The 22,890-nt window shown below is 40.9% G+C and overlaps 2 protein-coding genes across 2 annotated transcripts; one reads left to right on the forward strand and one right to left on the reverse strand.

The window, feature by feature from the left end:
* Positions 1–1,618: 1,618 nt before the first annotated feature.
* Positions 1,619–10,324, reverse strand: creb3l3b (cAMP responsive element binding protein 3-like 3b). The gene is made up of 10 exons (XM_030773790.1): positions 10,230–10,324; positions 8,793–8,903; positions 7,263–7,548; positions 6,343–6,464; positions 5,840–5,950; positions 5,473–5,579; positions 4,155–4,223; positions 3,405–3,489; positions 2,442–2,538; positions 1,619–1,884 (listed from the first exon to the last, which is right to left on the reverse strand). Exons 1-10 carry the CDS (start codon positions 10,248–10,250, stop codon positions 1,619–1,621), a joined length of 1,275 nt encoding a protein of 424 aa, XP_030629650.1. The 5' UTR covers positions 10,251–10,324.
* A 4,034-nt stretch (positions 10,325–14,358) lies between these two features.
* LOC115812201 (elongation factor 2) lies at positions 14,359–22,634 on the forward strand. The gene is made up of 12 exons (XM_030774685.1): positions 14,359–14,627; positions 14,882–15,063; positions 15,305–15,516; positions 15,803–15,981; positions 16,158–16,263; positions 16,698–16,950; positions 17,146–17,341; positions 17,732–18,098; positions 20,359–20,712; positions 21,606–21,788; positions 22,076–22,208; positions 22,441–22,634. The coding sequence occupies exons 1-12, from the start codon at positions 14,359–14,361 to the stop codon at positions 22,632–22,634; spliced, it is 2,628 nt and encodes an 875-aa protein (XP_030630545.1).
* The last annotated feature ends 256 nt before the right edge of the window (positions 22,635–22,890 follow it).

Below are 22,890 nucleotides of genomic sequence, written 5' to 3' on the forward strand. Positions count from 1 at the left end.
TTTAATGGTTATGGAAACAGTATAACTGATGTCTTTATCTTAGAAAATGATCTATTTATGTGAAGCAATTCTGGTTTATTTTACAACATGGAATAAATACACAGACAGCTTTACATTGTTGTTCTTTGGCATACATCAAACGTAGTCTTTGTCAAGACCAGCAACTCTTTCTAAAAATAAAATAAAATAAATCGACATAATCTGAACAATATCTTGATTTCCAGTAGATATCACAATGGCAGTGAATTCTACAACTTAAAAATGGAGAGAGCAAGGAGAAAGAGGAGAAGCAAATAAATGAAAAAACAAAACAAACAAACCTATGATTTCATAGCTGTAGATGGTCAAAATGAACGGCTTATGACAAAAACAGCGCATGCAGTACATTCATTCTCAACACATTTCTTCCTCCCGTCAGCTTATGTGTTTGTTCGAAATGGGAGAAAGACTAAACGAAAGCTAAACCCCACTGCCTGTCTGGGCTAGTACGCCGTGCTTGAAAAGTGCTGCCCTCCTTCTGACAAGTACAGAAACAGTCGCTGTGTTTACGTCCAACGTGTCACAACAAACATTAATAAGTAATTCAATGCTGGTGCACTCCTGTTGTTATTGAAAATTGTTGGCTTTCTGGAGAAGGGAGAGAGGAAAAAGGTGCCAGCTCTTGGAGGGGTGTGTGCACTCCCACAGTGGGCTTGTTAATTCTACAGTTAGGACAAGTGGGACATTCACTCGCTGTAATTACAGATGTGCTGGGTTTGCACTGTTCAGGCTTCTGCTGGTTTTTTCACGAGAAAGACAATCGATCTCAAGAAGTATTTCCGCTCACGAATGAGATATTGATCACCAACATCATGCAGTCAAGGAAACTGTACAGTCCCATGGGATGCCTTCATGACCCAGTTTTTCCCAAATTCCAGTCACGATTGAATAATACGGTGTATTTCTTCAAATATTAAAAAAAAAAATTGATTTTGTTTTGTTTTGTTTTGTTTTGTTTTTTGGTTCATACAGTGTTGATTAGCTCACACCCTGCCCTCAGCTAGGCAATATCAGCACCATGTAGTAAGTATCAGTCTTCTGTACACAATTTGTAGGTGAATCATTCTACATGTTTAAAAGCCAGGCTAAGCTTCCTATTGTGCTTTAAAGAAACCTGCTCATTCAATTTAAAGTTCTTTCTCTGGCAACATTATGTGAGATTACTGCAAATTTGTACTTGAATCTATAAAGAGCGGCTTTCAAAACAATAGCATCATTAATGCAATCGTCTTTCTACTCTTGTCTATCGGTCCTGTGTTTCATGATTCAGAAGTAGATGCTCATACATGTGGGAACCAGTCTATCAGAAAGAAAGAGGAGATTCTTTCCAAGACTACATAACCTTTGCACAGGTTGGCAAGTCTGTTCAAAACAACTGTACTTTACAAAACAACTGTGTTCCCAAACACTTCCTGTTTTTTGGGGGGTTTTGTGTGTGTGTGTGTGTGTTTGTGTGTGTGTGTGTGTGTAAGAACTGAGAACATTTTTGTGATAATATTTACAAACATACACAACACATCCTACAGCAGCATTTCTTCCTGTGGATGCAGAGCTGTTTTAAAAAAAAAAAAAAAAAAAATCATTTCTTTTCTTTCTTTTGAAGAAGTCCTGCTTCAATTTGAGACAGCCAGCTTAGTGTGGCCACTCTACCAGTAATGGGGTCACCATGGAGATGGTCCTGGTCACCATAGCTACGATTGTGGGGTAAGGGATCCATGTCAGCATACCCTGGCTTCACCTGGAGCTTAGCAAGCACTGACGAGGCTGTCTCCACATGTTTCTCCAGTGAGAAAACAGGATGGAGCCTGTCCACCTCCACCACTGAGCGCAATGACCTGGACTGGACTGCAGAGGGCGGAAAAGGTGTAAAAAAAAAAAAAGTTTCAATTTGATTTACTAATAATCCATGAATTAAAATAAATAAGATTCATCAACTAATGTCTAACTAACGGGAAAGTGGGATACGTTACTTTAGTTTTGAAAGTAATGACGGCAGTCTCAAGCAAACCGAGAGGGTGTGAATCGTTGTGCGTATGGATGTATGTATGTGCACGCATGTAAGAAAATCAGGAGTTGAATGCTTGAAAGAAGCAAACAGAGTATATATGTAACCGTCAAATGAACTGTCGGGAGAGGAATAGCTTTAACTTTTTATATGTGCCTGTTTATTAACATATCTACGTGGCATATTGTCATTCAGAGAGAATATCCTTCGGCTGTCCCTACTGCTTATTTGATGTGAGAATTTTGCAGAACAGCTCTGGATGACAGAGATGTTTAAATAAACTATGAGACTATAGATAGCAGTCTCAAATCAGTCTTCATGATTTGCTCTGTGGGAGAGGTTAGACAAACTGACCTCAGGTCTGCTGTTTAGAAGGTATTAAAAAAAAAGCACAAACCTCTGACCATGCTGGTGTCCCCCAGGTCACTAATTTTGCTGTGTGAAACAGATTGCAGACTTGGAAAGAGGATGAGAGAGAAAGACAGGAGAAGCACCTGCAGAGAGAGAGAGAGAAAGAGAGAGAGAGAAAAGAATCAGAGGTTAAATATGCAGCGTGAGGCTTTTTTCACTTTAGAGAATCTGGGTTATAACCTATATCTGTTATATGTCTCACCCATCTTTGTGTATTGCTCTTTACTTTCACTGATTTATTCATCTGCTTTTTCCTCTAACCTAACCCAAATACTCTTAACCCACAATGCAGAACTACACAACGAGGTCAGCACCTGAATCTTATACATATATACATGTAATTAATTAGCTGAACTATGATCCTGTCTACAGGTGTCTCCCAGTGTTGCTGAGATCATATTCATTCATATTAATGTCACATATAGTGATTATCATAATATGCCTTCCCTGTCCACATTCAACCATTTCTAAATTATTCATAGACTATTGCGAAGGCCAGTGAGATCCCTGGGGAATAACAGGTATGTGTGCACATTTATAAACACAGAAGGCATCATGCGGTACACAGGCAAAGGGCCAGAAGAGCCGTGCTGCAGTTACCGCGCTGTCTTTGTTTAAAGCCGGATGTGTTTGTATTTCATTATCCGACATGTGCACACATCTTCCTCGTGTCATCCGAAATGATGATGTTATCGCTTACATTACACATGAGAGTCTGCAAATATGATGACACTTTTTTGCTCAGTTCTTCCATTAATGGATGGAAGTAATGGATGCAGGATCGATCAGCGCTGTTAGTGTTTGTGTCCGGGGTGGGAGACTGTTGGCTGAGAACAGGTAATTCTGAATGTGGAATCAGTTCAGAACTGAATTGAACGGACGATTCTGAACTGGTCGATAGAGAGACACAATAACATCCAAGCTAACTTTTCCAGCTCTGTTCTCTCACCAGGACACAGGTTCTAGTCTGAGCCGGCTTATTGGAACCGTTCATAATCATGGACTGTAATCTGCGCAGTTGCTCCATAAGAGACCTGGGAGAGAGAGGGAAAGAGAGAGAGAGACACAGACAGACAGTTAGACAGACAGACAACCAGATTCACTGGACAAATTGTTCTCACACGTGGTGGTGGATCTATCAGTTAAGGGACAAAAGAGTGCTAGGTGGTAGATAGTTGTGTTGAGTCCAGACCAGTGTGAAACAGAGAGGAGTGGTGAATGGCGGTATCAAACTGAATAAAGATGTTAGGGGAGCAGGATAGCATTACTGTTGCTTACACAGTCATTTAATGTCAGTTAATGTTACATATAGTGTCTTGGGGCCATTTGGATTGGAGTAATGTAGATCTGTATGGAATACATTCAAGCAGAGTGGAACTATATGGAGTAGAATTGTTCATAGCACCACTGAGCTGAGCAGAGAGCCTGGAGTCTAACCTACAGCTAATCTGTCCCCACACGTGTACTTGAAGGAAATTCAAAGGGCATATTATCAGACAAAAATTCAATTTATTTACATACAGTGCATCTAATAATAATTCAGATGAGTTATGCTGTCCTCTGTATAATGGCATTACATAACTATCAATCTCTTGTATCAATCTCTTGTATCAAAACTCTCAATTCTTTCATTTTTGTCTTCAATCTGTTGCACGTGGTACGTATGTCTGTAATGAATAAATGCAAGTGGGAACCGTACATGTTGGTCTTCTCCAGCTGAAAGATTTTATTCTGCAACTCCAGGTTCTGTGCACTGCAGGCTGACATCCTGACAAAGAGGATGTTCCATTAATAATCAATTAATTACATTGTCGTATTTATAACAGACAGACACACACACACACACACACACACACAAGCACAAACACACAAACAAACACACACAAAGCAGGTGAGAGACGCATGCACACACACACACACACACACACACACACACACACACACACACAGTGGTACTGTTGTGGTGTCATACCCTCATGCTGTGTTAGCTCTACCACTGACTGTGTGGTTTTCTGAGACTGCAGCTGTGACTCTGCATGAGCGCAGGTTTAAATTAGCAAGGGGCTCTAGAAACCACCAGCTGATTACATTTTTGACTGCAAACAATAATAAATTACAAATTGAAAGAGTGACAGTTTTAATCCAGATGTCGTGTTGCTATTTTTCACAAATCTCTTAACCGTCAGAAATCATCCACATCTTGATTTCACTGTTTATTTCAGGATTTTTTCTGAGCACCGCCACTCAGAAAACATCTTACACAACATTGCTCTAAGCCACATACTAACAAACATAAATCTCACGAGAGTGAAGCTACACTCTGAAGTTGAAGAATTAAGTTTTAGTGTCTGCCTGCTTGTCTGTTTGCTTTACACTCTCTCTTTTTTTTTTCTCTTTGAATTTTGACATGTTTTTCCAAAATGACGCACTCCTGGCTTGAGTCAGATTTCAAAACCCGAAACACAGCTCACCAACATGAGTTAGGAGAAACATCTTATTCAGAATCCTCAAGTTAGTATCACTTGACAGCACTCAGCATGCGACGGGAATTTAATCTCTTAGCTTAGTCTGATGGTGACACTTGATCCACTGAGAATTTCTCCTTTGTGAACTTAACCCTCTCTACAGTTGATGGACAAAGAGAACATTAGATTAATGCTTACAAGAGGGAAATTCATCTAAGAAACACTCAGACGGCTTAACAGAATGGACCTAAAACCAATATTAATCAAGACTGGTTTGAGGGGGGCCTGGAGTCTTGCTAGTTTTTGCCCTCACCTTATAAATAGACTTTATAGGTGTGATGTTAAATCTCCAAGAACTGATTTGACAAACCCTGACTTTAACTGGTAAAGCTGACTGATTTGAACTCTCCCCCTGTCGCGAAGATCTTTCTGCGCCTCTCATTCGGTTCAGAACACCGCTGAGTGCATTGAACAGGGTGGCACATTTGGAATGTTTCAGTTGTTTGTTTGTGGTGCAGTAATCTGAATATGGCGGTGGTCCAACGCAGTTACCTGCCCTCAAGCCCATCAATGTATTCCTTCTTTTTCTTCCTGCTCTCTTGGGCAGACTGCTTGTTCCGAATCTTCCGACGAATCTTCTTCAGAATCTTCTCCTCATACTGCAGAGAGAGAGAGAGAGAGCATGAGCACTTGACAATATACTCCAAAAAGAGATGCGACCTCACAATATACAATTCACACTGTTTGAAGCTTTGTATTCATATGGAAAACGTAATTAAAAAATCAGTGAGAGACTCCTCGTCTTGACCAACAATACTGATTTGTGAGAGAAGATGAAAGCACAGAGAGCTTCTTCCTTGTATACAGAGCAGTCAGCTAATCAACACATTGTGTGTGTGTGTGTGTGTGTGTGAGGTACCTTAGTCAGAGGTAGCTGGCTGGGGAGACTGATTCCCTCCTTAGCAAGAAGTTTCTTCTCGTCATCGCTCAGAGTGAGCTCCTGTAAAGAGTTTGGGGAGTTCTGCTTGGGCTGTGGAATACACAAATGGCACACTCAGACACTCAGAAAGACAAAAGATCAGCAAGACTCAAGTCCCCTACGAACCATAAAGCTAATAAAACTTGTTAATAATCTCTACTAAAGCTAGGAGCACATACAAACACATAAATGCGTATGGTACCCTGCATTTAGCATTTTACTGAGAGCATGTGACACACTGGTTCTGCATCCACAAACTTTAAAGTGAATTTGTGCGTCATATTAAATATACTGACAATAAAATCAGGGCAAGATGTATAATGCTTTCGACGCTGGGTCATCAGCAATCCATGACCTCTGCTACTGTCTCTGTCTCTCTTTCTGTGTGTGTGTGTGTGTGTGTGTGCGCGCGTGTGTGTGTGTATGCGCGTGTGTGTACATACGGCTTCTCCTATCTTGGACAGTAGAAGGTCCTTTACACTGAGTTGATAGGGTGAGGTGTGGTGTGACCTCTGCGTGTTAGGTGTACACTGTGGATCTGAGAATAGACTTGACTCCCACGCAGCTGTAGAAAAGCACAACATAATATCTCACAACTACAGTCTATCACTGTTTTTTTTTAGCATTTAGCAGTCATTATACAGACACACACACACACACACACAACACAGGTTCGCTGCACAGAACAAAACATACACAGTCAGGCAAGGCACCTGGACATGGAGATACCCTGTCACCTGAACAGCTTTGTAAATGTGCATTTTAATTGAAAGTAAAATCTGATCACGCACTCAATATGATAATTTAAACCAACATTTCTTTTTCTTTCTTTTTTAAGCCAAGAATTAGTATGGTTGTAAATTGAAAACACATTTTGAAAATGCAGGACTTTAAATTGAATTGTTTCCCATATCAAAACCAGATTAAACTATGCATTGTGGGTTCTAAGTGTGTCCTTTCTTTTGAAAAGGCATACAATTTTTGAGAGCATTTTCAATATAAATCACTGTGATTTTCTGGTAATCATGGTGGTAATGTACTTGCCTGTAACACACACTTGACACAGTCAATAGAGAAAAAAAAACACACACACACAAAGAAACGTGCACTCGCTATAAAAATAAATAAATGAAAAGAAATGGCATTTTACTGAAGATTAAAACAATTTCATGTCTCTTTTATGGACCACCTGTAGAATAAGCACTCTCTCTGCTTTTTCATAAAGGTCCTCATTAGAATTCAGTTTGTGTCATTGACTAAGGTTTAAAAATAAACCTGGGTGACCAGTGAGCATCACTCTCATTGGTCACCAAGGTTTATTTTTGAACAGATCAAATCAACATGTGTATTGTTAATTACTCACCCAGATCAATGGACACATCTGGCTCTTTGGTATCAGTTATTGATTGGCTATGTTGTTTTTGTTGCTGTTGTTGTTGATGGTGAGGATTAGGGAAGAAGAAAACGGAGGAATCGAACAGGGGGCTAGCAGGCATTTGGGGGCTGTCCAAGTGGTCGGAGACAGGGTCCTCGCTGATTCCACTGTCACAGGGGGAAGAGGCCCACAGAGGGGAGTCAGAGGTCGAATCTGTTACCCCCAGCAGGGTGTCCAGGAAGTTATCAGTCCCATCTTCCCCATGACAGAGTGCCTGCAAGAATACACATGCACACACACACACACACACACACACACACATGCATGCACACACACACACACACACGCACACATGCACGCACGCACACACACGCACACACACACACACACACACACACACACACACACACACACACACACAAAGAGACATTAAATGCCAAGCAACTAGCAGTATTTTCTTACCTTAAACATGCAGCAAAGTTGTATATTTCGAAAGAAACACAAGGGACTTTGTTTTTGCAGCGCCAGATCTAACCAAATACGCAAAATGTACTTTTTGAGTCTGGGTGTGTGTACAACTAAATAACAAATGTATGGATTACTTGACTGGATGACATGGTAAAGCATGTCATCCAAAAAATGCTTCAAACATTGTTGAAAATATGTCACTTGGTCTGTACTCAAAATCAGAATAAAATAAACCTAGATATCATTTTTAAAATGCATGAATGAGACAAATGAAGCAGTTCTCAATTTAACTGTCTCATTCATGCATTGAGATTTTCCTTTTTAACTGGAAATGGATGACACAAGTATAGGCTTCATATAAAAAATGGACATATCACTTTAAAGCGTAAACAGAGGCGTATGTATTAGATGGGCCGTCACAGCAAGATCACAACATGTCAGCGTGAATTGAGAAGACATATTCATTTTAAAATTGATTGTGTATATGATGGAAACAGCTGAGGGCTATCATTGAGTTTTATTGGACCTGTAGAAGAGGAGGTGATAAATCACACAGATGATTGGCTTCATGGGTCAAGGTGGTTTGTATCAAAGAGATTTTGTGTTTTGTGTGTCGTCACTTTGTGGACAGAGGAAGTGGGAAACAAATTGATTTAACACTTGCTGAGCATGTTGTGACTAGTAACCTGTTGGCATTTCATGTTGTTTGCTATAACAAGTTTTGTATATTTGCACCACAGAGGACGCACAATGCTTTTCGACACTTTTGTCTTTGTGTAGCTTTAACATACAATGCTTTACCATGTCATCCAAGAAAGTAACTGATGATTTAGCACTACATAACTGAGAGAGGGAGACAGAGAGAGACAGAAAGAGACAAAGAGAGAGAGTTTGATAATATGGACACAAGTCAGAAATATCAGAGCAGTGCTCTTGGGTAGATGGAAGATGGACGATGACAGATAATGGCAACAACATGATCCACTGTGGTACAGGGTTTACGCACAGAACCCTGTGTGTGTCCTTTCATGTCTCACACATATCACTCACACTTTGATCTGCAATCAGCCAGCCTTGGTTACCATGGTCACCTTGCCCCTCAAGAGTCAGTCCATCAGTGTTCTTGAAGACAAGATCTAAGAGTTCCATCCCAGTACAATCCTATATGACAGAGAAGTAGAGAGAAAGAAGAAGAGAGAAAGAGAGAGCCAAAGAGATAGAGAGAGAGAGAGGAAGACAGAGAGAGAAAACTCAAACTCTTAATACCCAGGCTACTCATCAGCAAGAACTCCTTTCATTCCTTTGTATGTAGACATGCCGTGACATGTCATGGACTTTTGATTGAACTGAATGACTGGGGGGACATGGTGAAGTGATAGTTTTCCTGACATATTCATGTTTTTTCTATCGTTCTCTTTATGTGTCTTACACATCATCGTACATCATTTTCAGGAGAGCTCTATAAAGCCTTAAGAAGAAATGCTGGATGTAAGATTATAGATTTAGTAACCTGTTCCATACCTGCTGCTCCTCAAAACCGAGAAAGGAATGTGAACAGTTAATTCAGTGAACCAAACATGTCTTGGACATTTTTTGGAACAAGACATTTTTCCAACAAATTCAAAAGAGAAATTTCTCAGCTATATTTACACAGAGTTGTTACACTTTAGACTAGTCTCATGGACTTCTTGACCAATTGAATTTCTGTTAAGGATTTTTGAATTTCTGATCTGTGTTCAGTCATCATCACTTGCCTCTGCTCATCACCATACAGATATAAAGCATTCCAAAACTGTAGTATAATATACATTTATTTGTTTCCTGGCTTACTGTTTCCATGTCAGTAAAACTGATTGTGTTTCGAATGCCCTGATTACTCTTGCTTTCCATCAACCATCAAGTATTTTTGAAAGTTAATTTGTTCATACAGTTGGGCTCCGCTGGAACTAATTCAGTCACCAGGTACTGTCAAATTAATAAACAGAATATAATAAAATTCCATGCCTAAACAAAAGAGAATTTACACAGGCAACCAGCTCAGTTTGTAACACTTTTTTTTCTTGGAAGTACATTGCGTACTTATGTCAGCTTAACTTGTTACATACAAATATCATCACAAACTCCTTTAAAGTCACCATTTTTTCAGTGAACAAATTGACCTACTCTATTCCATAACAAATAATCTAAATTAATTAGAACACAAAGAAACTGTGTTAACATAAAGAAGGAAACTGCATTGTGTTGTGTTTATGCTGAAGTATTGCTGTTTATATCAGATTATTATCTTGATTTATACTCATTACAAATTATTATTAACTAATCTTTCAAGTATTGTTATCTTGTAATTAATCATTAAACAATAATTACTTGTGGTCAACAGTCAGAACTGTCACTGAGCAATGCAAGAACACATGTCAGCAAAGATATGCCTTATTCCCTTTGAAAACTCATACACAAACATTATATTCAAATATGTTTTTTAAATACCTTGTTTGAGTTCAGTGCCATGACATTGCCACTTATATGCTCCAAAATCCTGTCAAACAGATTGAAAGTATGAATCCAACCTGGGCAATACGTACACAAGCGTTTGCTCTAAGTAGCGCAGAACAAGAGCGTAGACGTGAGTAAGGCAGTGTTCCCGACTGTGCTCTAGTTCTGGATCTTTTTGTGTTTGTGCATCTACAGTGGGACAAAGTTGAAACTCCAGGTTAGTTTCCCATGATTCACTTGGGAATTCCCATGTTGTTGGTGAGGCGGACAAGGCACGGATAGGCAGGTTAAGCCATATCTCTGATTTGGGACTTATCTATCCATCAGATGCAGTACACTTAATCAGAGATGAGATCATTTTTCTCTGAAACTGCAATGAAGTTGTGCCTGGCCTTAATGTTACTGTTATGCAATCCAAAACTGCAACTGAATTTTTATATCTGTGTACATGCCCTACCACACATGAATATGAATGCAGTATTTTTGAATGAGTGACATTGTTGATGAGTTTGTAAGAGCACACGGATACGAGATCAAACACCACCATGGTCCTGTTTCACCCATTTGTGGACCTGGTATTGTTTGTAGGCCTATAGTTTGATCATTTTGTCTGTACATATGTGCATACATGTACTCTCTTTTATTTAATGTGGAAATACTGGAGCTCTTCATGTGAATATGTGAAAACAAAAAGAAATCCTTCACTTGTCAATATACAGTGTTGTTTCTAAAGAGATTTATCAGACCATTGTTCCTATCATTATCTTACATGATAAGAAAGTCTGCTACAGTGTGTCCCCACTGGAAGTTCTTATCATAAAATGTACAGAATTACATAACGCATGTAAGCTCTCAAAACACTGCTGAAATTTAATGGCATCTGCTTACTGTCCCAAGCTGGTCACAAGTTTAATTTAATAATGACTGAATTCATTAAAAAATTAAAGTATGGTTCTTGGAATTTGGAATTATACTCTGTTTGGGTCATTAGGCAGACCACTTTCACTCAGGTTGGGGGCACAACCATTAGTCTACTCACAACTCACAAGTTTTGGTTTGGTAGACACTTTTGGTTTGAAACATATTCCCAGGGAAGTAACACTGTCATCAAAATTTTAACAAAGTGGACAGAGTGTGATTTGACACAGGGACTGAATAAACAAAATTTTGGGAGAGATCATAAAGGCTTTGTATGTTACAGATTTCTTAGAAATGTGCAATAATATGTAAATCCATACACAAAAAACAAAAACAGCAGGGAGTAATATTATGTTTACGTTTGTGAAATTTTATCATTGATAGGCTGGACTCTCTTATCAACATCAACTCTCATGAATGAGCCCAAATGTTAGATTTAGTGGACACCTTTAAGTAAATTTACATACAGATCCAGGAAGCTCTGAGCTCATCTTTAACGGTGCATGTTTTAAACTTACCCTATGAAATTTCAACTCATTCATTTCACCTGGGCAAAAAACAGAGATCGGGTGGGGAAAAAAAAAAGCGTAAGCCTAGGTATGAGTCAATCTTTAAACATAAATCGGTTTCGGTTTTCTCAAGAGATAGCACAAAGAGGTAGCCCACAGGCACTCAATCTGTCATTTAAGGGAAAGATACTTAATCGCTGATAAAGTATGGGTAGGGTTGAAACGCTGTCTTTAGGGTTTAGAACAGTTTTATCTTTATTGCTGCTTATCAGGGAGGTGCAAATCCCAAAGGGCAGTGAGATGTTGCATAAACAGGTCAGAGCACTGTTGAGCACCATTGCAACATTTCTACTGCACATGAGCTGCACGTCTCTGTCAGGCGAAAATGTCCCAGAGAGACATTTCACAATTAGGGTGGCCAAAAAGGATTTCAATAGCCAGCTTTTTGGTGACTCAGTGTTTTGTGATCAATACATTTGCAAGGCTCAAAGAATGTGCTTGGAAACTTGAAGAGAAACAGTATCTCTTACAAACTGTCACAAACATTTCACAAGGATTAAAAAAAAACAAAAAACAACAACAACAAGGTGGGGGGGGGGGGGGTGTTTGGAAAAGATATGACTGTAAAACTGTAGATTTTTTTCCTCTGTGCTACAGGTTTGTGTTAATTCTGGTATGTGCTAACAAACATTTACAATAAGCTTTTTTATGTCATAGTAAAAACGACATTTTATTTAAGGGTGATTATGTTTAGTTTCTGCGCAGAAATACACTGAAACTAAGCAATCATTTTGTACAGATTTGCGTCTTACGGAGCTTTATACAGTCACTGAGTCATTTACAGGTAGTATACTATTTGGGTACATTCATCAACACACAGTTAAACACAGTATATTCACTTTGTTATCACAGAGTTGAGATAAGAATGTTCAGCACCACTGAGAGAGAATGACTCACCTCAAGAAGGTTATATTAGCATAACTGCCAGTTAAACCAATGATGAGTCAAGAACAAATCTTAAAGTCCTTCTATGTTTTGCACATCAAGAATAGTGGAACTGAGCAATTTGAATCCAGCCTTCAAGCTATGTGAAATTTTGAGGGAGCCCTGAAGGGATGCGGCAAACTGAACAATGTGATATGACTTCGATTGCCTTTAATTCTAAAGCTCACTGTTGCCACCTGCTGGCCGACACGCAATCATGATTCAAACCGCCTGTGGTGGAACTTCAGTACAGTAGGCAAGGACAATGTAGTTGTAACTGTGTATGAGTCCAAACCCCCCCCCCCCCCCCCTATTCAGGCCCCCCCTATTCAGGCCTATTCAGGTATGAGTTATAATGTATGTTCAGAAAAATTTCATTCTCTGGCTTCTATAAAATTCACTCTTAAAAGAATTTTGTACTTTTTTGCATCTATGCTTATTTATAGCAGTTTATTATCGATTTGCAGTGATTATTTAATGCTTTGTCATACATCTCTAGTGATGCAAAGAACCACATGGAGGAGGTTCTCCACGACACCTGATGGCAGTAAAGGCTGTATTTCAGTGATGCTCTCTTGAAATTCATCCCCTGAGGTAGAACACAGCGCAAGCACAGACAGCGCAGTAAAAGCAAGAACAACAACAACAAACCACCACGCACTCTAGTTGACGTCAAGGAACCCGAAGTCCAAGGCTGCATTCTTGTTCGTAGCATCCTTGCCTCCCTCTCCCTGCCCCCAGGAAGGCAGTGAACCTACGGTGTTACATTCTCCACTAGTGAAACTGCGAACACCTGTCGAAATGGTATGTGCACAATTCTGGCTCGGTTTTGTTACGATGGGGTTTGTCAACATGACCGATAGCCAGGGCAACGCCGGAGGTAGCAGCATGACTACATAAATGCCAGTCATATACATAAATGTCAGTTGTGTTTTTGTACGCCAGTGTAAAGAAACAGTAAAGCCATGGGCATTATTACAGCTGTGCACTCGCAATAAATCAGTTTCTCAGCGTTTTTACGTTTAGCTCTGGGACACTGAAGTCAGAGCATCTGATCCATTTTCACGGCATGTTTCATAACGGGGCCCGGTTAGCTTTGTTCATACATCAACCAGTCATGCTACTTCTTGGCTAACCAGACCATTATGTAGTGCGCTTTGCATGCAAATCGGCGTTAACTGATGCGTCACTTTTAAAGGCAAATAATAAACGTTGATATCTCTACGTTTTCTCAAACCATGTTCATTAGTTCGTATTAGTTTACTAGCTGACGGTCCTGCTTTGTAATTAAATCTGCGGGCTCTATTTGCGCAGGCCCTAATAACATACATAATGACAGGTGCAAGCACGTCAGACTAATCCTTCACAGTTAAGCCTAAGAAATTTTGTCTACATATATACATATATATATACATACATACATACATACATATACATACATACATACATACATACATACTTATATATATATATATATATATATATATATATATATATATATATATATATATATATCTCCATATGTATGTATGTATGAATATATGAATACAGTATATATACAGTGTGTGTGGGTGTGTGTGTGTATACATACATACACACACACACACACACACACACACTGTATATATACTGTATGTATTCATATGTATATAGTAGTAGAATCAGTAAAATTACTTTACTTAAAACTACGCCATTCCATTCGACAGATCCCGATGTTGAATTTCATTGTTACCTGTCAGCTAAATGTAGCTTTTGTAACCCTTCAGGTTAACTTCACAGTGGATCAAATCCGTGCCATCATGGACAAGAAGTCCAATATTCGTAATATGTCTGTAATAGCACATGTGGACCACGGTAAATCCACCCTCACCGACTCGCTGGTGTCCAAAGCCGGGATCATCGCATCGGCTCGAGCAGGAGAGACCCGTTTTACAGACACGCGCAAAGACGAGCAGGAGCGCTGCATTACGATCAAATCAACGTAAGTTAATTTTCAGAGATCACAACGATCCACACGGTTCATTAGCTGTCAAAATGCAGAATGCTTATTTATGTTCAATGTGTAATCTATTACAACATCTAAACTCTCTGGTGTCAGATCTTCACCATTTTAAATTCACGGATGTAAAAAAGAAATGATAGGTCAACTTGCTGGCTGCTATCAAGGTGTAATGCATTTCCTGTTCTAATTGGAACCCTTCCCCCCCCTTTTTATTCGTTGTCATTTTGCTCTAGGGCTATCTCTATGTACTATGAGCTGAGTGACAATGACTTGGCATTCATAAAACAGAGCAGAGACGGTTCTGGATTTCTGATCAATCTGATCGATTCCCCTGGTCATGTGGATTTCTCCTCTGAGGTGACAGCTGCTCTGCGGGTCACTGATGGAGCACTAGTCGTGGTTGACTGTGTCTCAGGTAAAACGAAAGGATGAAAGCCTCACCATAAACTCTCTGTTATAATTCTGCAATCTCAAATACATGAACAGTAGTCTGAAAAACAAAACAAAACAAAACAGTGTTGAGTTATATGTAGAAGTCCCAGCCATAACCGTTTACTGAAGATCTGTGGGCAGATGCAGATGTTTGGAAGGTAAACCAAATGGTATATGTGTGTATTCGTGTTTGTGTTATTTGTAACTCTGTGTGTGTGTGTAAGGTGTTTGTGTGCAGACAGAGACGGTGTTAAGGCAGGCGATTGCTGAACGTATTAAGCCTGTGTTGATGATGAATAAGATGGACAGGGCTCTGCTGGAGTTGCAGTTGGAACCAGAGGAACTCTATCAGACCTTCCAACGCATTGTGGAGAATGTCAATGTTATCATTTCTACCTATGGAGAAGATGAGGGTGGACCAATGGGCAACATTATGGTGAGCAATAATAACAGAAATTCAGTCTGAAATTTGGACGAAGTGCGAATTTTCCAGATTTGACAATAAGACTACAGGTTAAACCCACAAATCATAAATATATATTAGAAATGTTGTCCTCATACACATGTACAATGAAAAAAAGACTGGATGTGAATAAAGGCACATAGAAATGTGTGTCCTCTTATTTTGCCTCTCAGCCTCTCTCCCTTTGTGACTCTCTATCCTCCTTTCCCTCCATCATGCCATTTTTATTTCTCACTTTCTCTCCTGCTCTCTGTCTCAGATCGACCCAGTGATTGGTACTGTAGGATTCGGGTCAGGTCTCCACGGCTGGGCCTTCACACTAAAGCAGTTTGCTGAGATGTATGTGGCTAAGTTTGCAGCCAAGGGGGATGCTCAACTAGGTCCCGCTGAGCGCAGTAAAAAAGTGGAAGACATGATGAAGAAACTGTGGGGAGACAGGTTAGCACATACACTAACCCCAATAGACCTTACAAACTACCTAGCTTACCATTTCATTTGTTTAGGAACTGGCCCGTGATTTGCCAGTCATTGTATGCCACCTGTAGGACTTTGGATTGTTTTGTTAAGTGTGACAATTGTTAGAAGACCACTCTGAATGCTCTCTCTACTGTTAGGTACTTTGACCCAGCCAATGGTAAATTCAGTAAATCTGCAACAGGCCCTGATGGAAAGAAGCTGCCTCGTACCTTTGCTCAACTCATACTTGATCCCATTTTCAAGGTGAGCCATAAGAAACCTTAAATGTCCATTTCTAACCCATCTGAAGAGATCTCCTACAGTTGACTGTTGTAGCATAATACTGCCTTTGTGGATGTTTCTAGAACACTGATGTGTGCAGCACAGGGTCGTGCTGGACTGACAGTCCATGGGCTATCAGAAGATGATGGCGTCATCTCACTCTAGATATTGAAGTTATGGTTGTGATGGAGAGGACTGTGACTGAGGATGTTGTTCACAGTCTGTTGTCAGTTTTCAGAGGATGATGAAATGTTTTCCATTTTGGCTTAGCCAGGTTTCGATGAATGTAACCTGCTTTCAAACATCAGGCTTCTGTATTGTATTATTCTGACAACATGACTGTAGGCATTTTTACCTAAGCTTGCCTCTGTGAAAAACTCCACAGCAAGTTAATTATGCTTTATTACCTCTGCTAGGTGTTTGATGCAATCATGAACTTTAAGAAAGAGGAGACGGCTAAGCTAATCGAGAAGCTGGACATTAAGCTAGACACAGAGGATAAGGATAAAGAAGGTAAACCGCTGCTTAAGGCAGTGATGCGGCGCTGGCTTCCTGCAGGAGAGGCCCTGCTTCAGATGATCACCATCCACCTGCCCTCCCCAGTCACTGCTCAGAAATATCGCTGTGAGCTGCTCTATGAGGGTCCTGGAGACGACGAGGCAGCAATGGGTATGACTCTGCTTTTTCCCAGGTTACACTTGGAGCAGTGTCCTGTGTAACTCACTTATTTCTGACATTTTTTGACTGCTCTGATTGCTGTCGATTTTCAGTTAATAATATTCAGCTTAAGAGACATAGTTCTTTCAGTAATCAGCCTGCGTCTGTCTTCCTCTCTCTGTCTCTCTCTCACTCTTTCTCTCTCAGGTATTAAGAACTGTGACCCCAAGGCTCCTCTGATGATGTACATCTCTAAGATGGTGCCTACCTCTGATAAGGGACGTTTTTATGCTTTTGGTCGTGTGTTCTCTGGTTGTGTGTCCACTGGTTTGAAGGTTCGCATTATGGGACCAAATTTCACCCCTGGAAAGAAGGAGGATCTTTACATTAAACCCATCCAGAGGTCAGGACACCTTTGTCAGTTTCTTTATGCCACACAACATGCTCATAACAACAAACTTAACACTGCGTTGTCTAGTTTCAGATCTTAGGATTCAGCATTATATCTAATCATGGGCTGATTAATTAGTCAGTTCATGGTAATTGTGCAGTGGTGAGCTAGTGAGAAACAATCAATGACTTTACAGTTCAGCAAGATCTGACGCTTGCGTGATCAATTTGTTTTCCACAGTTAATGAGAGAAATAGCTGCAATTTGTACAAAGTTAAGAGAAAGTGTTATTCATATCAGTTCAGATTCGTCAGCTGGGTCACAAACATTTAACATATTTGGCCGAAACACCAGATGTATATTAAATATCTGACTGTACTTTAAAGCTCTTCTTGATCTACAGGACCATTCTGATGATGGGCCGTTATGTGGAGCCCATTGAGGATGTGCCATGTGGGAACATTGTGGGCTTGGTTGGTGTGGACCAATTCTTGGTGAAGACAGGAACCATTACAACATATGAACAGGCACACAATATGCGTGTGATGAAGTTCAGTGTCAGCCCTGTTGTAAGGGTGGCAGTAGAGGCCAAAAATCCTGCTGACCTGCCCAAACTGGTGGAGGGCCTGAAGAGACTGGCAAAATCTGACCCCATGGTGCAGTGTATCATCGAAGAGTCTGGGGAGCACATCATTGCAGGGGCTGGGGAACTTCATCTGGAGATCTGTCTCAAAGATCTGGAGGAGGATCATGCGTGTATTCCAATCAAGGTTTGTTTAAAAAAATACACACAATCAGGGCTGAAGTCATTCAAAATGACCTGCTGGCCACATCAGTGGTTTTACTTGAATCAAGTCTGTTCTTTTTTTCCGTATATATTTTATACTGCTTTTGTGTCTCTAGTCTTAGCAAACAGCCCACCAATAGCATTTACATGTACATTTAGGCACTTTGCAGATGCTTTTCTACAACGCGACTTAGAAGATATCCCAGAAAAAGAGGTTGACATCAACACATGTCACTACGCAATAGCTATTGCCGAGAACCACTCCAAAGACAGTGTATGGTTTTAGTGCTTTATTGAGTCAGTTTTTGTTTTTAATATACTCCTCAGACCTGAAATAGATGGGTAAATTGAAAATGTGTCCAGTGTGTCAGAGTATCTCATGGAGAGAGGAGACTTAGTCTACCATTTTTGAGCTAGGTGTGAAAGGATTTGAGATTGAGACATTAACCCCTGTGTAGCTCTTATTGCTAGGTGTCTTGCTAGAGCAGACCTGAGTGGGTGCCCCAGGGCAGATAGTTTGATCACAGATTGGGTGTAGACAGGGGTAGTTACACTGGCTGCTCTGAAGGCCAACATCAACGTCTTGAGTTTGATACAGGCAGCTAGTGGAGAAAGACATGTGAGAGATGAATGATATGTGAATATTTGGGCAGGTTAAAAACGTGATGATTTGCTTCAGTTTGAATCTCGTGAACTGAATTCAAACTGGACAGAAGAGCATTGCAGTAGTCTAGGTCTCACCTCATCTCATTATCAGCCGCAATCCGAAGCCAGGTTGTGGTGGTAGCAGGCTAAGGACGGCATCTCAGACATTCCTTTCCCCAGCCACATCCACCAGCTCCTCCTGGGAAATCCTAAGGCGTTCTCAAGCCAGCCGAGATATATAATCCTCCCAGCGTGGTTGTGCCCGGAACACCTCCACAGGGAGGCGCCCAGGAAGCATCCTGACTAGATGCCCAAACCACCTCAACTGGCTCCTTTCAATGCACAGGAGCAGCGGCTCTACTCCAAGCCCCTCCTAGATGTCTAAGCTCCTCATCCTATCCCTAAGGGTGCACCCAGCCACCCTATGGAGGAAACTCATTTCCTCCGTTTGTATCCGCAGTCTCGTTCTTTCAGCCACCACCCAGAGCTCGTGACCATAGGTGAGGATTGGAACAAAGATTGACTGCTAAATAAAGAGCTTTGCCTTCTGGCTCAACTCCCTCTTCACCGTGATGTTCCAGTGCAACGACCACATGACTGCCGCCTCCACCCTAATCTGCCTGGCGATCTCCCGCTCCATTTTACCCTCACTCTTGAACAAGACCCCGAGATACTTGAACTCCTCTACTTGAGGCAGTAACTCACTCCCAACTTGGAGGGGGCAAGCCACCTTTTCCGGCACAGAACCATGGTCACGGACTTGGAGGTGCCGATCCTTATCACAACCGCAGCACAATTGGCTGCAAACCGCCCCAGTGCATGCTGGAAGTCGCAGCTTGATTAGGCCAACAGATCACATCATCTGCAAAGAGCAGAGACACAATCCTGAGGTCACTATACTGGACACCCTCCACTTCATGGCTGTGCCTTGAAATCCTGTCCATGAAAATCATAAACAGAATTGGAGACAATGTACAGCCGTGGCGGAGTCCAACACCCACTGGGAACAAGCTTTACTTAATGCCAAGAATACGGACACAACTCTCACTGCAGTTATACAGGGACTGAATGGCTCGCAGCAGCGTACCTGGCACCCCATACTGCTGCAGCCCCTCACCTGAGTCATCTCTGCATTGGGTGACCCTACCAGGAGCTACATGCTCCACACAGCACAGGTCCCAGGGTCACAAGGGCACACAAACCCCTCCACCACGATAAGGTTGCAAATTCCAGGAGGGTAGTAGTCCAGGTGAAAATGAAAAACACCTAGACTAGAAGCTGCACTGCATGTTCTGACATAGAAAGCCTGATCTTCCAGAAGTTGTAGCGAATTTATCGGCATGACCCCATGACTGTGATGTAGGTAGTGAACGCTAGATAAGAAAGAATATTTCAGTATGAAAGAATATTTCAGTATAATGTTTGTATTTGAACATTTGATTCTATGTTTTCCATTTCAAAGCTATTGCATTATGCTTATTAAACATTTAACAAGTTCTGTCAACTTGCATTTGTGCTCAACATTTTATATTTGGAGAAGGAAGGTGTAATAACTATGACAAACTCTCCCTGTCCCTCCATGTCTCTGTTTTGTGCAGAAATCAGATCCAGTTGTCTCTTACAGAGAGACTGTGAGTGAAGAGTCAAATCAGATGTGTCTGTCCAAGTCACCTAACAAGCACAATCGGCTGTTTATGAAGGCACGACCTTTCCCTGATGGCCTGGCCGAGGACATAGAGAAGGGTGAAGTGACAGCCCGTCAGGAGCTGAAAGCCCGTGCACGCTACCTGGCTGACAAGTATGAATGGGAGGTGACAGAGGCTCGTAAGATCTGGTGCTTTGGACCTGATGGGACTGGACCTAACATACTAGTGGATGTGACCAAGGGTGTACAGTACCTGAGTGAGATCAAGGATAGTGTGGTGGCTGGTTTCCAGTGGGCTACTAAAGAGGTAAGAGAGAGAATGAGTCCGGTATATAGAGTTAAATATTATTATTATTGTTTGGATTGATTTCAGCACTGTGCAATTCAAGCCCTTAAATTCAGTGGTTCTGCAAAGTTTTTTTTTTCAGCCAACTGAAGTAGTATGTAACAGATTGGCATAAAATTGGTGCCCTGCTCTCCAGGAATGGTTAACTTTAAATTAGAGGATAAAAAGTGACAAAATATTGCGTCTAGAGTACTAGCATTGAATGTGCTTGGTTGCTATTCTCATCGTATGTTGCATTGGTCTCTTTAGGGTAAATAAGAGAGAGTGTCAAAAACATGATCTTTTTTGAACTTAGTTTCCTGGACCAATGAATTTATGTCATGGATAACACAGAAAAAAATTGCCCTACCAGCAGAGCCAGGAAGCTTAAAATTCCCATTTTCATTATATCATGCATCAGTTTTCATTAACATTCTTTTTTAGAGGATACTAATCAGGTTGGTTGTAATTATCTTGTTCAAATGATCATGAATATTATGAATATTAACATTATTTAGAAGTTCAAATATGAGAAGTCTGTCCCATAGGAGACCCTAAGGGGAAATTACAGAATTTGTTCTCTAATGAAATCTGTTCTCTAATGAAAGATTGAGGAGATGATGGAAAGACCCAAAGCACTGTCATAGATCAGCACGTCTCCTTCAAATAGAAAATCACACTATAGAATAGTTAAGGTGTAGTTTAGTATAGAACTCATTTCATCATAACTGAGATGACCTTGATGTGGTGTTTAAAAAGAAGTGTCCATTTTGTGCTTGTGGTGAGGAGTGAAGTAATTCTGGTTTCTGGTGTAGAGGTCCACTGAAGCACTGGTTTAGAGAAGCATTTTTCTTACCCCTCTCTTCTGTGTGTAGGGTGCTCTGTGCGAGGAGAACATGCGTGCCATCCGGTTTGACATCCACGATGTGACGCTGCATGCTGATGCCATCCACCGTGGTGGAGGCCAGATCATTCCCACTGCACGCCGTGTCCTGTATGCCTGCCAGCTCACCGCTCAGCCGAGACTCATGGAACCCATCTACCTGGTGGAGATCCAGGTAAAAGAGCATCTGATGCCTAGTCTAGTTGATCTCCTGTTCAAATATACTTGTCACAGTGGTAATGTAGTCACTGCATGTTTATAATGAAATTGCATGTGTTTTTACATTTCACTCACATTGTATATATAAAACCTTATTGATAATAACATGTTTTGCAACTCCATGTGATCATTAGAGGTTAAGCTCTTTTCTGTGGTGGGTTGAATATTTCAATGTGCGCTGAAAGAGTTTTGCTTAAATGCTGTTGTGTTTCTGGTTGTTTCCATGCTGATGTTTTTACACAGTGCCCAGAGCAAGTTGTTGGTGGGATCTATGGTGTGTTGAACAGGAAACGTGGTCATGTGTTTGAGGAGTCCCAGGTCATGGGTACACCCATGTTTGTTGTCAAGGCCTACCTGCCTGTCAATGAGTCCTTTGGTGAGTAAGAATCTCTGCATTCATTTTCTTATACATGCTTAGTCTGGTAATTAAAAGGTTTCCATGTATTCTTATACCTGTTTCAGTTTTCAGTTTTCATCTAATTGAAAACCTATAGATGCAGTGTACATGTATTATCATTTTAGAGGGAGGCAAATGTTAATGGTGCCTGTTCTGGTACTGTTGCCATCACTGGTGCTAAGTAGTTAAATTTGATCTTCCATCTGCCTAGGTTTCACAGCTGATCTACGCTCTAACACTGGTGGACAGGCTTTCCCTCAGTGTGTGTTTGACCACTGGCAGATCCTACAGGGTGATCCATTTGAGGCCACCTCCAAACCCACCCAGATCGTTGCAGAAACCCGTAAACGCAAAGGTCTGAAAGAGGGGATCCCTGCTCTTGATAACTTCCTGGACAAGTTATAACCAATAGGATAATACCCCTCCCTTTCACCCTCACCACAATACCTATATCGCTTCTTCTCCTCCCTGATTCTTCTCACTCCGATTAACCTCTGTAGTAGGGCTGGGCTGAATAGCAGCTGTTAGGATGACATTTTAGTACAGATCTGTGCTTCTACTCTACGTTTGCACAAATAGAAAATTCATCTGCATGAAAGGAAAATTGGTTCAAAATGTAGCGGCAAAATGTGCAAAAAAAAAGAACGTGATAACAATCAAC

This window comes from Chanos chanos, chromosome 5 (assembly GCF_902362185.1).
Source record: "Chanos chanos chromosome 5, fChaCha1.1, whole genome shotgun sequence".
Classification (NCBI taxonomy): domain Eukaryota; kingdom Metazoa; phylum Chordata; class Actinopteri; order Gonorynchiformes; family Chanidae; genus Chanos; species Chanos chanos.

What these genes read in the sequence shown, in the direction of transcription:
- creb3l3b (XM_030773790.1), bottom strand. Translation starts at nt 10,250, where the DNA reads ATGGCACTGAACTCAAACAAG. An exon ending in TGTCCAAGATAGGAGAAGCC is followed by an intron (nt 5,951 to 6,342) that starts GTATGTACACAC and finishes TGTATTCCACAG; the next exon opens with CCCAAGCAGAACTCCCCAAA. An exon ending in GGACACCAGCATGGTCAGAG is followed by an intron (nt 1,885 to 2,441) that starts GTTTGTGCTTTT and finishes CGCCCTCTGCAG; the next exon opens with TCCAGTCCAGGTCATTGCGC.
- LOC115812201 (XM_030774685.1), top strand. Translation starts at nt 14,359, where the DNA reads ATGTTGAATTTCATTGTTACCTGTCAGCTAAATGTAGCTTTTGTAACC. An exon ending in TACTTGATCCCATTTTCAAG is followed by an intron (nt 16,264 to 16,697) that starts GTGAGCCATAAG and finishes TACCTCTGCTAG; the next exon opens with GTGTTTGATGCAATCATGAA. An exon ending in TACATTAAACCCATCCAGAG is followed by an intron (nt 17,342 to 17,731) that starts GTCAGGACACCT and finishes CTTGATCTACAG; the next exon opens with GACCATTCTGATGATGGGCC.